The 13,302-nt window shown below is 53.4% G+C and overlaps 1 protein-coding gene across 4 annotated transcripts; it reads right to left on the bottom strand.

Moving 5' to 3' along the window:
- Positions 1-2,732: 2,732 nt before the first annotated feature.
- REPIN1 (replication initiator 1) lies at positions 2,733-7,941 on the bottom strand. Of its 4 annotated transcripts, XM_061198881.1 has the most exons (3): positions 7,774-7,941; positions 6,920-7,105; positions 2,733-5,516 (listed from the first exon to the last, which is right to left on the bottom strand). In XM_061198881.1, exons 2-3 carry the CDS (start codon positions 7,062-7,064, stop codon positions 3,802-3,804), a joined length of 1,860 nt encoding a protein of 619 aa, XP_061054864.1. In that variant the 5' UTR covers positions 7,065-7,105; positions 7,774-7,941; the 3' UTR covers positions 2,733-3,801. The 4 variants fall into 4 exon arrangements, with proteins under 4 accessions (XP_061054864.1, XP_061054867.1, XP_061054865.1 ...); XM_061198884.1 differs by lacking the exons at positions 6,920-7,105; positions 7,774-7,941 and adding an exon at positions 7,106-7,605; XM_061198882.1 differs by lacking the exon at positions 7,774-7,941 and having other exon boundaries at positions 6,577-7,012.
- Between the last annotated feature and the right edge of the window lie 5,361 nt (positions 7,942-13,302).

Below are 13,302 nucleotides of genomic sequence, written 5' to 3'. Positions count from 1 at the left end.
ACTGGCAGATGCTCTCCGGAGCTGCCTAGAAACCGCCTTTGGGACAGGAGGTTGATATCAAGAGAAGCTGGCCTCACTCTGAGACTTGCTACAAACCTTACTGTTAAGCCGATGGATCTTATTCTAATCAGTCAGCAGCTGCCTACTAAGCGTTTGCCATGGGCCCAGCTGCTGTTCATTCAGCCTCATAACAGAAACGGGGGACCCAATTCTATCAGTTTTGCCACAATCTTCTTGTGCAGTTTTTACAAAGGGTACTTTCTGTCCCTGGACTTTTGACTTACTCATCTGTAAGAGTTAATAATTTTCTAGTTACAGTCGGCCTTCCGTATCCACAGGTTCCACATCTGTGATTTCAATCAACAGCAGACTGATAATATTCAGGGGGAAAAAAAAACTCCAGAAAGTTCCAAAAAAGCAAAATTTGAATTTTCCCAGGCACAGGGAACTACGTACATAGCATTTACACTGTATTAAGTATCATAAGTAATCTAGAGGTGATTTAAAGTATACAAGAGGACATGAGTGTGTAGGTTATATGCAAAAACAATGCCATTTTATATATAAGGGACTCCAGAATCCAAAGATTTTGTTATCCACGGGGGGGCAGGGGGGGGAGTGCGGGGGGGGGGGGGTTCCTGGAAACAATCCCCAGAGGATACTGAGGGACAGCTGGGTTTTTGCAGGACCCTAATTGGTTCTATCCTCTACAGAAGCATTTGTAAAGTGTAAAACCCTGCCCAGAGGCCAGAAATCACTAGGCCATCAACTCTTTAAATAAAGAGTCTCATTCATCTTATTTTCTGAGTACCTAGTGGGAGTTCAACCAAGACTTGTGGAATTCCAGCATTGTAGTTCCACATCTGCCACTGGCTATGAGTGGGAAAGTCATTTCCACTCTCTGGGCCTGTTTCTTCCTTCCACAGAGTGAAAGACTTCCTCCAGATTGACCTTTCATGACCAAGGGTGCTTCAAGGGTGGAAACAATGAAGCACACCTGGGATCCTATTTCCATTAAGCGAAAAAAGGGGAGGCCGCACGTGTGCGTTTGCAAATGAACAGGAAAAATGTCTGGGAGGCCACCCTCAAACTCTTTACAGGATGCAAAGAGAAAAGCCATGGGGTCGGGGGAGTGGGGGAAATAAAGAACTTTTACATTAAAAAATAAATCTAAATTATGTCTGCATTGTTTAATTTTGACAAGATAATTTAATACTTTTGTGATGATAAAAGAAGGAGAAACAAAAACAAAAACCAAACCTGGACTCTTTAGAAGAGGGCAGCTCCCGTCAGCAAAGGGCTGACCCCTCCAACGGGGCAGTCCCTCCTTCAAGACTTCAAGCATGCGCCCTGCTGAGCAAGGACTTGGGACCCACTTGGCCCCCTGAGAGACTTGGGGAGGAACCACGGGCAAGTTCACTCTGTTCTTGCTTTACCAGCCCCTTCAAGGCCACTTCCATGGCTCTCCCTGAACTTTGGTCCTCTCCTCACCATCTCTGCCCAAAAGCAGCGGGCAGCATAGCATTAGAGGACCCAGTGCCGGGCATTTCCTTTACAAGTAATGATTTTTCGAGAAGTCAAAAACCCTGATCAGATTCCCTCTCCTTCACCCTTCCCCTCCCCGATCCTAACCCTAGCTACCTGAGGACCTGTCCTCTGTTCCCTGCCCATCATCCCCAGACATCTAGCTACTTTCCTGGTCACCTAGCAAAAAGCACTGCTCCCGTCCCTTGAAGCCCTGAGCTCCCTTAGAGAGACATATTTAAGTGAGGCTTTCTGGAGACAATGCTCCCAGGCCCTGAGAGAGAATTGGCCATCAACTACACAGGTTTTGAAGTGGCCTCAACCCCATAAAGCAACATAAAGCTTTGAAGCTGTCTGCTTCCATCCTACACACTTGGAACCCCACCAACCCCTCATCCATCTCTCTCCACTCACGATTTGTGTACAGCTATAAGTCCTCCCAGACTCAGGCCTCTTAGGGGTAAGACTGAGTCTTATTTTTGTAAACCCCCAGTTTCCATCACATCAAGCACACAGTAGGCATTTAATACTTGTCTTCACCAAAAGCAGCAGCACTGCAATCGCCCAATAAACATGCAGCAGTGGTCAAGAGCATGGGTTTTGGGTTGAACACACCCGGGTTTGTATTGCCTCTGGTGATTACCAGTTATATGACCTTGAGCAAATGTTTTCATCTGTAAAAAAAGAGTACCTGCCGAACTCTAAATTGTTAGATAATTTAGGTAAACTTCTTTGCAAGGTGCCATCATATTAACAAATTGTGGTTGCACCAGGCTCTGTGCTAGGTGCTGGAAATCTATGCAGAAACTACTAAGACAGACAGGAAAAGGGCCTATTGATACCTGTCAAAAATAGGCACTCAAATGCATATGAAGCAACCAGTGCAGGGAAGCGTACATGTCTGCTACAGATACGAGAACTGTAGCAGGCCAGCCAGGGAGGCACGGTAGGACAGAATCAAGTCAGACGTTTTCTCCCTGACAACTGACCCCCCAGCAAGGCTGACTTGACCCCTAAAGAGGAAACCCCACTTGCTGAGTGTGCCTGACCCCACCCCGGGGAAGTACAGGCAGGGTGCAGAGAAGCTTGACAAGCCGGCCACTCGGCCTGTCACCCACCCCAACGCCCAACCCCGTCGGAGCAGAGCCGCTGCCCCTCCCTCCAACTCCACAGCTCCCCAGGACAAAGGAACACTTCTCAGCCACCGGTTCTAAAACCAGATCTTTATTCTCTAGTTTGAAAAGGAGGGTAAGTGGTTGTGTTTAGTTCCAGAGAACAAGGCCCAACAGTAGAAATTACAGGGAAGCAGACTTCATTCATTATAAGGAAGAATTTCTAACAATCAGAATTATCCTACAATAGAACCAGGGCCTGGGGGGTGAGGGGAAACTCCCTGTCACCTAAGTATTCAAGCAGAGGCTGGGCATCCAGACGCTAGAAATGCTGAAGGGGAAACTCACCCCCATTTCCCATCAGCTGGCCCTCCGTTATCAATGGGACAGTCCTCCCCACTACATGCTGAGTTCTGAAGGGAGTGAAGGCAGGCTGCGGTGTTCAGACAAAAGCCCTGACGCAGGGTGGCTGACAGCCAGGGGATGCCCTAAGCACTGGGAGGCTGGTGGGTAAAGCAAGTCAGACAGATGGGGAAATGCCCAGGGCGGGGGACTGGATCTTCTGGGAGGAAGGGGAGCCAAGAACTAACAGTAGATGGGTCTCTCCAAATCTGGGTGCCTGTGCAGGGGCAGGACGGAGGGGATGCGGTGAGGCAGGCTGGAGCAGCTCGGCTTCGCCTCCCAGTACTGGAAAAGGCCCAGGTGCCGCCCGAGGCCGGCAGGTTCTCCCAGGTGTATCCATCTGGTCCACTTTTCCTCCCGGGCGCTCATTCACTAAGGACTGAACCACACCTACTTCCAGAAAACGAGCTGAAGGAACTCACAGCAAGAGACAGAGACATTAAGGCGTTAACACCAGAGGAGAGGGGTCTTCCTCTCCACTGGCGGCCCCTCCGGCCGGAGGGCTCTAAGGGGTGGGTGGAGCTGCTATTGCTACTTTTCCAGGGCGCAGGGCAGTCAGGACCGAACCTCAGCAAACACCAGCTGGAGGCCGGGGTCCCTGCTCTGCAAGCGGACTCCCTGACTGCAGGGGTAGAGGACCCCCCCCCTCTAACGGGGCAGGCTCACCCCTCCTCTTCCCTCCCTGCCTACAAGCAGTAGCACAGGGCACAGTGTGGACGACGCCCAGGCCCGACCTCCCTCGGCCCCCGCCGCCCCCGCCCCCTCAGACATCATGCTTCTTCTGATGGGCCAGGAGCTTCTCCTCGTCGTCAAAGGTCTGGCCACAGATGGCGCAGCAGAAGGCGCCGTCCCGGATGTGGCTCTTGCGGTGGGTGATGAGGTTGGACTTCTGACTGAAGCTGCGGTCGCAGTCGGGGCAGGCGTAGGGGCGCTCGCCCGTGTGGATGCGCCGATGCGACACCAGGTTGGACTTCTGGCTGAAGGCTTTGCCGCAGTCGGGGCAGACGTAGGGCTTCTCGCCGGTGTGGATGCGCCGGTGGGCGGCCAGGTAGGGCTTGTGGCGGAAAGCTTTCCCGCAGTCCGGGCAGACGAAGGGCCGCTCCGGCGCGTGGTCGCGCCGGTGGGCGGCCAGGTGGCTCCCCTGGGAGAAGCGGCGCCCGCACTCCTCGCAGGCAAAGGGCCGCTCGCCTGAGTGGACCCGGGAGTGGGCCACCAGGTGGGTCTTCTTGCCGAAGTTCTTCCCGCACTCGGCGCAGGTGAAAGGCCGCTCGCCCGTGTGCTGCCGCTGATGGGCCCGCAGGAAGCGCTCCAGCCGGAAGCTCCGCCCACAGTCCTCGCAGCTGTAGAGAGAGGGCGGGGCCTCCGCCTGGTGGCCGGGGGGCTCCCCTGGGGCCTCCAAAGGCTCCGGGGCCGGCTTCAGCGGGGACTCCGGGGCGGGCTCTGACGAGGGCTCCGGGGGGCCGGCGGGAAGCTGGGGGCTCCCCGAGCGGAGGGCACCCTGGGCAGACCCTTCGGAGCGCTTGTGGATCTTGCTGTGCGACAGAAGGTTGGGTTTGTGGCGGAAGCGGCGGCCGCACTCGGTGCACGGGTAGGGCTTCTCGCCCGTGTGGATGCGCCGGTGCGAGGTCAGGTAGGGCTTATTGGTGAAGCGCTTCCCGCACTCGGGGCACTGGTGGGGCCTCTCGCCTGTGTGCACGCGGCGGTGGGCGATCAGGTTGGGCTTGTGGCGGAAGCGCTTCCCGCAGCAGGTACACTGGAAGGGGCGGTCGACGGCGTCTCCACCGGGACGGGGCGCGGTCACCGCCGGACGGCCCCGAGGCCGAGGCCCGAGGGCCTTGGCCGCCGCTTCCTCCAGGGCTTCGGCCACGTGAACCCGCTTGTGAGCAACCAGCTGGTCCCACTGGGCGAAGCTGCGGCCACAGTTGCCGCATATGAAGGGCCGGGCCTCGGGCGCCGGGGGGTGGCAGCGCCGCAAATGGGCCCGCAGCTGCTTTCTCCGCCAGAAGCGTCTCTCGCAGTCGGGACAGGCGATGGGCCGCTTTGCCGCCGAGTGGGCCAGCAGGTGCAGAGCCAGGGCCACCCAGCCTCGGAAGCTCTGCCCGCAGAGGTGGCAGGCAAAGCCCAGGTCTGGGGTGGCGGCAGCATGGACCTGGCAGTGCAGTGCCAGGAAAGGGGCGTGGCGGAAGCGACGGCCACACTCGGGACAGGGCAGGGGCAGCCGGGCCTGGCAGCGCCGGGCATGAAGCCAGAGGGCCACCCAGCCCGGGAAGTGCCTTCGACAGTGGGCACAACGATGGGCCCGACCTAGGGCCTGGCTGCCCGACTGGGCCACGTCAGTGCCTTGTGACCTCAGCCCTTGGGGCTCCTTCTCCAGGGTCTGGGGCGACTCCTGGGAGGGCCCAGAAAGGAGTCGGGGCTGGGCGGGGCCCATGGCCACGGGGCCCCTGCAGCGACGTTCCAGCATCGGTTCTTCCTCTGCTGGGGGTGGAAAGGCACAGTCACTCTACAGAGCCACACAGCCTGCCCCCAGCTCCTCCCCTGCAGACCCCAGGCCCAAGAGGAGCTCGCCCCTCTCCACTCCTGGAGCCCTGGAATCTAGACTACTAGACTACTCTTCTATTTCCTTGTACTATATGATTTAAATCTTGGACTTCCAGATACCATTTCAAGTATATCTGTCGTTAATTAAGTCTTTACTGACCCTGGAAACTACCAGAAGGAAGAACCCTGACACTCCTTGGAATCCCCCTCAGCCCGTGTCTGGCATGGAGTAGACACTCCAGTGCTGGCTGTATGAACATTCATTCCTGCCTTAGGATGGACCAGAAAACGCAGTCACCTCTCCCTACAGCGCTTTACGCTTTTCCAAGTATTTCCCTTCTGCCCTCTCCTTGTTTCTACTATTTCCTGTTGCCGTATCTGAGCTTCACAGCAACTCAGTGAGGCTGGACCAGAGATGTTAAGCTCCCTGTTTCATAGATGGAGCAACAGTGAGGCATAACAGGGTGATGGGACTTGCCCGAGGGCACAGAGTAAACCAACAGCAGAAGCAAGACTAGGGGACAAGTCTTCTAAACTCCCAGGCCAGTGTTCTTTCCTCTGAAATACCTGGGTTTGTAAAGATCCCACAGAAAGAAATTCCTGTGGCCTCTCATTCCTATGATCCTCTCCTGGGCTCTAATCTAATCCAATCTTGGGGAAGGCACTTTGGCCTCCCTAACCTTGGTCTGTCACGGGAGCAGCCTGGAGCGCCAATGAAAACGGCCCTTCTCAGGACCGGGAGGGGAGCACCGGAGCTACTGCCGGCCCAGCATGATGCCGGGCCACTGCTGGCCCAGACTGTGCCCACATTCTCCCCACCTGCCCTCCTCCACACCCACAATTAGGCCGCTGCAGGAAGGAGAGCACTCTTGAATCCCAGGAACACCCACAGCCTGCTGCCCTCGGGGGCGCTCCTGTCTCTGCCTCCCTCGGGTGATAGGGATTATTGGGGCAAGAAAAGGGGAGGAAAGAAGAGACTGTAATCTCTGGCCCCTACCGGTCCTGCCCCAACCCCGCCAGGGGCTGCCCCACATTCAGCTCTTCCAGAGCCTGGGAGCGCAGATTCGTGCAGGGTGCAGCGACGGTTAGACTCCTCGGGACCTTCACTGCCTGCTCACAAGTTCCAGACACATCCTCCTCGTTTCCGCAGAGCCTGTGCTCCTCTCCAGCAGCACAGACATGACTCATTCCCAGCGGTCAGAATGAGCACAGGGAAGACTCCCAGGAAGTGAGAACGCGACCCCTTCCCCACGGGCGCCCTCCTTCCACCTGGATGGGGAGGCCGGAGCACGGGGGCCATGGAATGGTTCGAGAACCCAACAAAGAAGGCCACACTCTACCCTGGAGGCTGTGGAGCTGGAGATGAGGCTCTTTCCAGCTCCTCCCGGGGATGTGCCTGCGGCTGGAGCGCCTGCTTCCGCCCACACTCTGGTAGTCCCCAGACGTCAGAGAAAACTGCAGCAGTAAAGACACCCCTACCCCCATGGCAGAGCTCAGACCTCTGAGCGCAGAGAGGCCAGCCTTACCTGTGCGGAGGGGAGAGAAAACGTGCGTGAGGCTAGGAGCTCCCCTAGGGCAGTCATCTTTGTGTCCTCGCCAGCCACCCCTCCCCCACACCCCGCCTGGCAGAGTGACCTTAATGGATACTGGATTAATAAATGAACGTGCCCCCTTCACCAAGGAAGCACAGGGCCGCGTTTGGGGGTCACTTCCTCCACTGCTAACGTCACAGCATGAATTGTCCAGGCCGATGGCGAAAAGGCCGGCCTATGGCAGGAACTCTGGAATCCCTGCTGGCTCCCCTCCCCCCACCCTCCTCCCAGCAGGAATTCCAGGTCTGTTTCCCAGGGGGCTGCGCAGGCGAGCTCGTGTGACCAGGACTCGGTCAAAATCCGCCGGCGCGTGCTGGGTGGCAAAGGGCCGTGGAGACCCCACATCCCCCTTCTGTATTCGCGCGCGTTCCCCCCGTCCACGTTCGCGGACACACGGCTCCGCGCTCCCCGAGGGGGCCCTTTCCGGTCCCCACGCAGAGCGCAGCTCGCGGAGCCTGTGCGCAGGTGCGCGGACTCGCCCCCCCAATTCGGTCCAGCAGTGTGCCCCCCCCCCAAACAGCGCGCACTCGGTCACGCGCCCAGCAGGTAGGGCCGCCCCGCCACGGGCCCGCGTGGAACCCCGCGTCCTGCCCGGGTCGAACCTCTCTGGCGGGGAGCGCGGAGGCGCGTCGCGCGTCCATGAGGCCGGAAAGCCGGCGCCGGCGGCCGCGCTCCCCACCCCGCCGCGGCGACAGCAGCAGGTTCGAGTTCACCACTGCCAGGCCCGTACCTAGCCCCCCCGCCGGTTCCCAGCGCCACGTGACTACAGGAGCTGCCGAGGGTCAGTCGCGGGCTCGGGCCGGCGGTCGCGGCCGGAGGGCGGGGCGGGCAGCGGGGCCGGCCGCGCGGGATCCCTCCCCCGCCCCCAGCGCCCCCTCGCGGCCCGGGCCGGGGCCGGGGCCGGGGCCGGGGGCGGGCACCGCCCGGCCGACTCCGTTGCCTTGGCGACCACAGCCCGGATTTTCCGGGATGGGCCCGGCTCCAGTTTCCCGACCCTTTGTCCCTACGGAGGACGCACGTCCCTGGGCGACCGCGTGGTCAGCCTGCGGTCACTCGCCTAGACCCGGCTTCGCTGGCCTAAGCGCTCCTAGCTGGCCCGAGCCTTCGAGAGGGCGCCCCCCGCCCCCGGGCCGCCCCCTCCTCTTCTCCAGCCACCTCGACCTTTGGCCGCGCCGCGGAACCTGATACCGCAGGGGCTGAGCCTGGCGGGGGGCGCGGCTGACCCGAAAGTCTGCCTTCTGGGTTGTTCAGAGCTGGAGAAAGGAAAGGCCCGATCGGGTGAACTTTGAAACGGGAATGCCCTCGCTTCCAGAAATTAGCGGAGCTCAGGCGTCCCGGCTTCCGCGGCCGCGGGGCGCGGGGCGCGGGGCCGGGGCCGGGGCGCAGGGCGGTCCTCGTCGCCGGGGCGTTTCGCTTGGAAACGCACCGCAGCCGGTTGGCGAGTGCGGAGTCAGGTGCGAGTCTTGCGTCCGTGACTCACCGGCTAGCAGGTGGCCTTGGCTTTCCGCACGAAACACTTCCTGGATTTTCCAGGCTTGTACAGTTTCACGTACTTTTATGTTTTTCAACACAGGCAACTTTCTAATTATACAATTATTTTTAAAACACAAAATCTGTTGCATTAATAGGAAATGAAATACAAAACTCTCTCATACTTTACCTCCTAGAGTCAATTACGTTTAATATCTTAGTATGCATTATCGGGCATTTTTTTTTAATGCTTATCTATGCTTGTTTGACGTTATTGGGATAATGCCTTACAAAGATGTATTCTGCCTTTTTCACTGAACAATGTTGTGAATTTTCTGCCGTTTTATTAGATATTCTTTTATAACATGATTCTTAATCGCAGTGTAAATGCACATAAATTTTCTACTTTTCTATATCATTGTGGATTCATGATACAGGAGCTGCCGAGGGTCAGTCGGCATATGCTTTTACTGCATATACTTAATTTAAAAATTCTGGAAGTGGGGAACTGATAGGTCAAAGGCAAAGTATATTTTTCAAATGTTTTCTAAACTATCTTCGAGGAAAATTTATTGGTTTTCTTTTGAGAAATGCCCCTTTTTCTATATCCTTGAAAACACAGGCTATTTTTTTCAAATTTAATTTAAAGTTGTTATTTCTCATTGTTTTTAATGTTGTTTATTTAATTACTAGTTAACTGGCTTGTTTTTTCACGTAGTTATTTATTAACTGTTTGTATTTTCTCTTTTGTGAATTTGCTTTTATCCCTTTGCCCACTTTTCTGTTTGTGCATTTTAAAAAGTTGGGAAATTGACTCCTGCGTATATATCTGAAGAAAATGAAAACATTAATTCAAAAAGATACATGCACCCCAATGTTCATAGCAGCATTATTTACAATAGCCAAGATACAGAAGCATCCTAAGTGTCCATCAACAGACAAATGGATAAAGAAGTTGTGGTGTACATATACAGTGGAATACTACTCAGCCATAAAAGAATGAAATGTTGCCATTTGCAACATTGTGAATGGACCTGGAGGATATTATGCTTAGTGAAATAAATCAAACAGAGAAAGACAAATACTGTATGTTATCACTTATATGTCAAATCTAAAAAAATAAAACAAACTAGTGAATATAACAAAAAAGGAACAGACTCACAGATATAGAGAACAAACTAGTGGTTACCAGCAGGCAGAGGGAAGGAGGGAGGGCAAGATAGGAGTAGGGGTTTAAGAGGTATAAACTACAAGAGGTATAAAATAAATAAGCTACAAGGATACATTGTACAGCACAGAGAATATAGCCAATATTTTATAATAACTATAAAGGGAGTATAATCTATAAAAATTTTGAATCACTGTGCTGTACACTTGAAACTAATATGATATTGTAAATCAACAATACCTCAAAAAAAGTTGGGAAATTGGTTTTACAATATTTCACATTGTTTGGGGGGCACTCCTTATACAGTAAAAAGCCTTTTATCGTTTCTGCCTTTGGTGTTATGTTTACAGCAGCCACACCATCCCTCCCCAAATTAAATTTTATGTTTGTATTTTTGTCAAAGAAAGTAAGTTTTAATATCTAGCAGTGTAAGTACTCCCCCTATACACAGATTCCTTTTTTTCCCCACAACTTTCTTGGCTAAAATCACTCTTTTATTGCCTCTCGCCTTCTGAGATGGCCCACACTCTGTCTGTGAAGTATGTTTCTCTCTAAATAAATCCACTTCTTACCTAAAAAATAAAAATAAAAAATAAAATCACTCATTAATCTTCCAAATGAACTTTAGAATTTCTTGTCAATATTTTAAAATGTTTCTTGTCATTATTTTAAAAATCCACTTGAAGAGATTTAAGATTCATGTCCCTCCATTTGTTCGGGTCTTATTTTACCTCTCACAGTCAAGTTTTCTTATTTGTGGATTAAATAGTATAACTTTTGTACTTTTCCTATAATAAAATTTACAAGTGAACAAAACTTTGTCAGATACTTTGTCAGAGTTTTAAGGTTCAGAAGATATGGTAGACTGTATATTGTAGCATGTAGGTCAAGTTTGGTGATTACAGAAGAATGGATTTTTCTATGAGTGCAATCAGAAGATATTCGAGTTTTTACCTAAATACTTAGTAATAATAGTTAATATTTAGGGAGTCCTTATTTTCTGTCAGACATGGTGATAAACTTTTCACATATGTATCTCATTTAATCCACTTAACAACCCTAGGAAACATACTTTTCTAGTCCTCATTTTACAAATCAAACAACTGAGACTCAGAGATGTTAAGAAATTTGCCCAACGCCACACAGCTGGATCATGGCTGATAGGAACCTGGCCTCACTTTTCACCACTAAAGTTGTGTGTCTGGGAAAAGCACCAAGTGCTGAGCCCAGCACAGAGTAATTGTGAAATACCTCTTAGTTCCTGGGTAAATGTGGCACATCAGTGCTACTTGATATAATACATTCCGGCAAGAACCCTCCAGGGGAATTCCTTCACAGACTCACAAAGTGCCTTCATCTGTCTGTCATCGGTCTCTCTGAGCAGAAAGGCTCTTCCCTTAAACAACATCTTAACTACTCCCCAGTCCCCAGCCCCCACTAGAAGTGTCCTCTTGCCCAGTTAGGAGTTATCCACCTGCTGTACCTTCCTCTTTTGGCAAAGACAAAGGACACTAAGTATAGAACGACGGGGCCTTCACTCTGCAGAGAGAAAATGCAAAGGAGTGGTGAGGGATTCCTGAGCCTTTATGCCAGGCAGAAATTCTAGGCCTTGGTATTCAGGACTTCACCCCTCAATACGCCTTAGAGAGGGATGGTGCCGTGACCGGCCAAACGGTCAAATGGCCGAGCCCAATGGAGATTGCCTCAGCCTTGACGCACCTGCAAGAAAAAGATAGGGCTGTACGGGGTCAGGGGCCCACTGGACAGAGAAACTTGAGAGGGGCCCTGGGACGGTCCCTCTTCCCCTCCAGCGGTGCCTGACCCCCCACTACTGGATTAGATGGCAAAGTAGGTGGGCTTGCCAGGGGATGAGGGGAACGATGTCTCCAGAAATCCTCTGTGAAGATGTTACTGAACCAAACTTGGGTCCACTCGCCTGCTCAAAAAACCCAAACTCCCCGATGGGTTTCAGCAAAGCTTTTTTTTTTTTTGGATTTTGGCCACACCTCGGGGCGTGTGGTACTTTCCTGACCAGGGATAAAACCCGTGCCCCCTGCAGTGGAAGCACAGATTCTCAACCACTGGACTGCCAGAGAAGCATTTTTAGAGGCCAGGTGAGGGAGGGGACTCGCAGGGTGTGTGATCAGCTGTGCACAAGTCTCTGGTTGATGGTGGTTAACAGGACGCTGTCATGGGTTAACATGATCAATCGTCAGGCTCCAGTAGGTCTGGGGGCTACGTGCTCATGGTCATCAAGTAGTTAAATGCTTGCATTTGGTGGGGATTTTAGCATCTGTAAAGCAACTCAGGAAATGTGCATCAGATACTGTTATCTAGGTACTTCAGAGAGGAGCTAAAGCAGAGAGTATGGGGGAGGGGTCTGTCCCAGGAAGGCCCCAGAGGGTCCTGCTCAGTTCCAAAACACCCAGGTATTGGTTAGCAGCAGCCCTGTGTCTACAAGAGGGAAAACTGCATCTATCTCCCAGATACCCTGCGCCTGTCCTACAGGACTCACTCATAACAGCAACAAATATTTAATCAGTGCCCACCACCTGCTGCTGTGCCAGCTGCTGGGCCTGACCGCGAGCCCGACAGAAATGGTGCTGTTTCTCCGCAGTGTGGGAGGGTATTGAGAGGAACTGGTTTAGCGATGGAGGTATCTCTTGGGTTAGTACTTCGTATGAAACAAAACCAAATGCTTGTTGCTAATTTCTGAATGCATGACTAGGGGAGTGAGAGAGAAGAGAGGAAATCTTCCCTCCAGAGGGATCCGCTGTATTACTCCCTCCGGCTTCAGACGGCATCCCCAAGGCGGGTTTGGAAACTCGTACAGAGTCATTCCCAGTGGTGGCGGACAGTGTGCGGAGGGGGCAGGAAGCACACGCACGCTGACCTTGGCGGGGCCGCGTCTGCAGGGAGAGCCTCGCGCGGGTGCTGTCACCCGTAGGTGCTCACGCAGCCTCGACCCCGGGAGCCCTCCCAGCTGCCCACCTGGAGAGAAAGCCCGACTGTCCAAGGCCGGCATCCTGGGTGAAACGAGCCTTGCTGGGTCCTGTGGAAACTCTTCAGGAGGAGATCAAAGTGCTCCTCCTTCTGCAGTCCCAAAAATGTCCTTAAATGCAGGAACGTGGCCTGCAGGACGCAGGCAAGAGCAGACACTGTAAAGAAGCCCTAGATGGAGATCAAATGTCATCCCCCCAACTCTGCTGCACGAGACACTTCTGTTCCGTATCTAGTTCCAGGAGTCCGTTTTTTTTGTTTTGTTTTGTTTTTGCTTTTTTATACATTTATTTGTTTTATTTTTATTCATTTTTGGCTGCGTTGGGTCTTCGTTGCGGTGCGCGGGCTTCTCATTGCGGTGGCTACTCTTGTTGCGGAGCACGGGTTCTAGGCGCGCGGGCTTCAGTAGTTGTGGCTCACGGGCTCAGTAGTTGTGGCACGCGGGCTCTACAGCGCAGGCTCAGTAGTTGTGGCGCACGGGCTTAGTTGCTCC

The sequence above is a fragment of the Eubalaena glacialis genome, chromosome 8, assembly GCF_028564815.1.
Source record: "Eubalaena glacialis isolate mEubGla1 chromosome 8, mEubGla1.1.hap2.+ XY, whole genome shotgun sequence".
NCBI classification, from domain to species: domain Eukaryota; kingdom Metazoa; phylum Chordata; class Mammalia; order Artiodactyla; family Balaenidae; genus Eubalaena; species Eubalaena glacialis.
The sequence above is the reverse complement of the archived record's forward strand: the minus strand, read 5'-3'. Positions and strand labels throughout refer to the sequence as shown.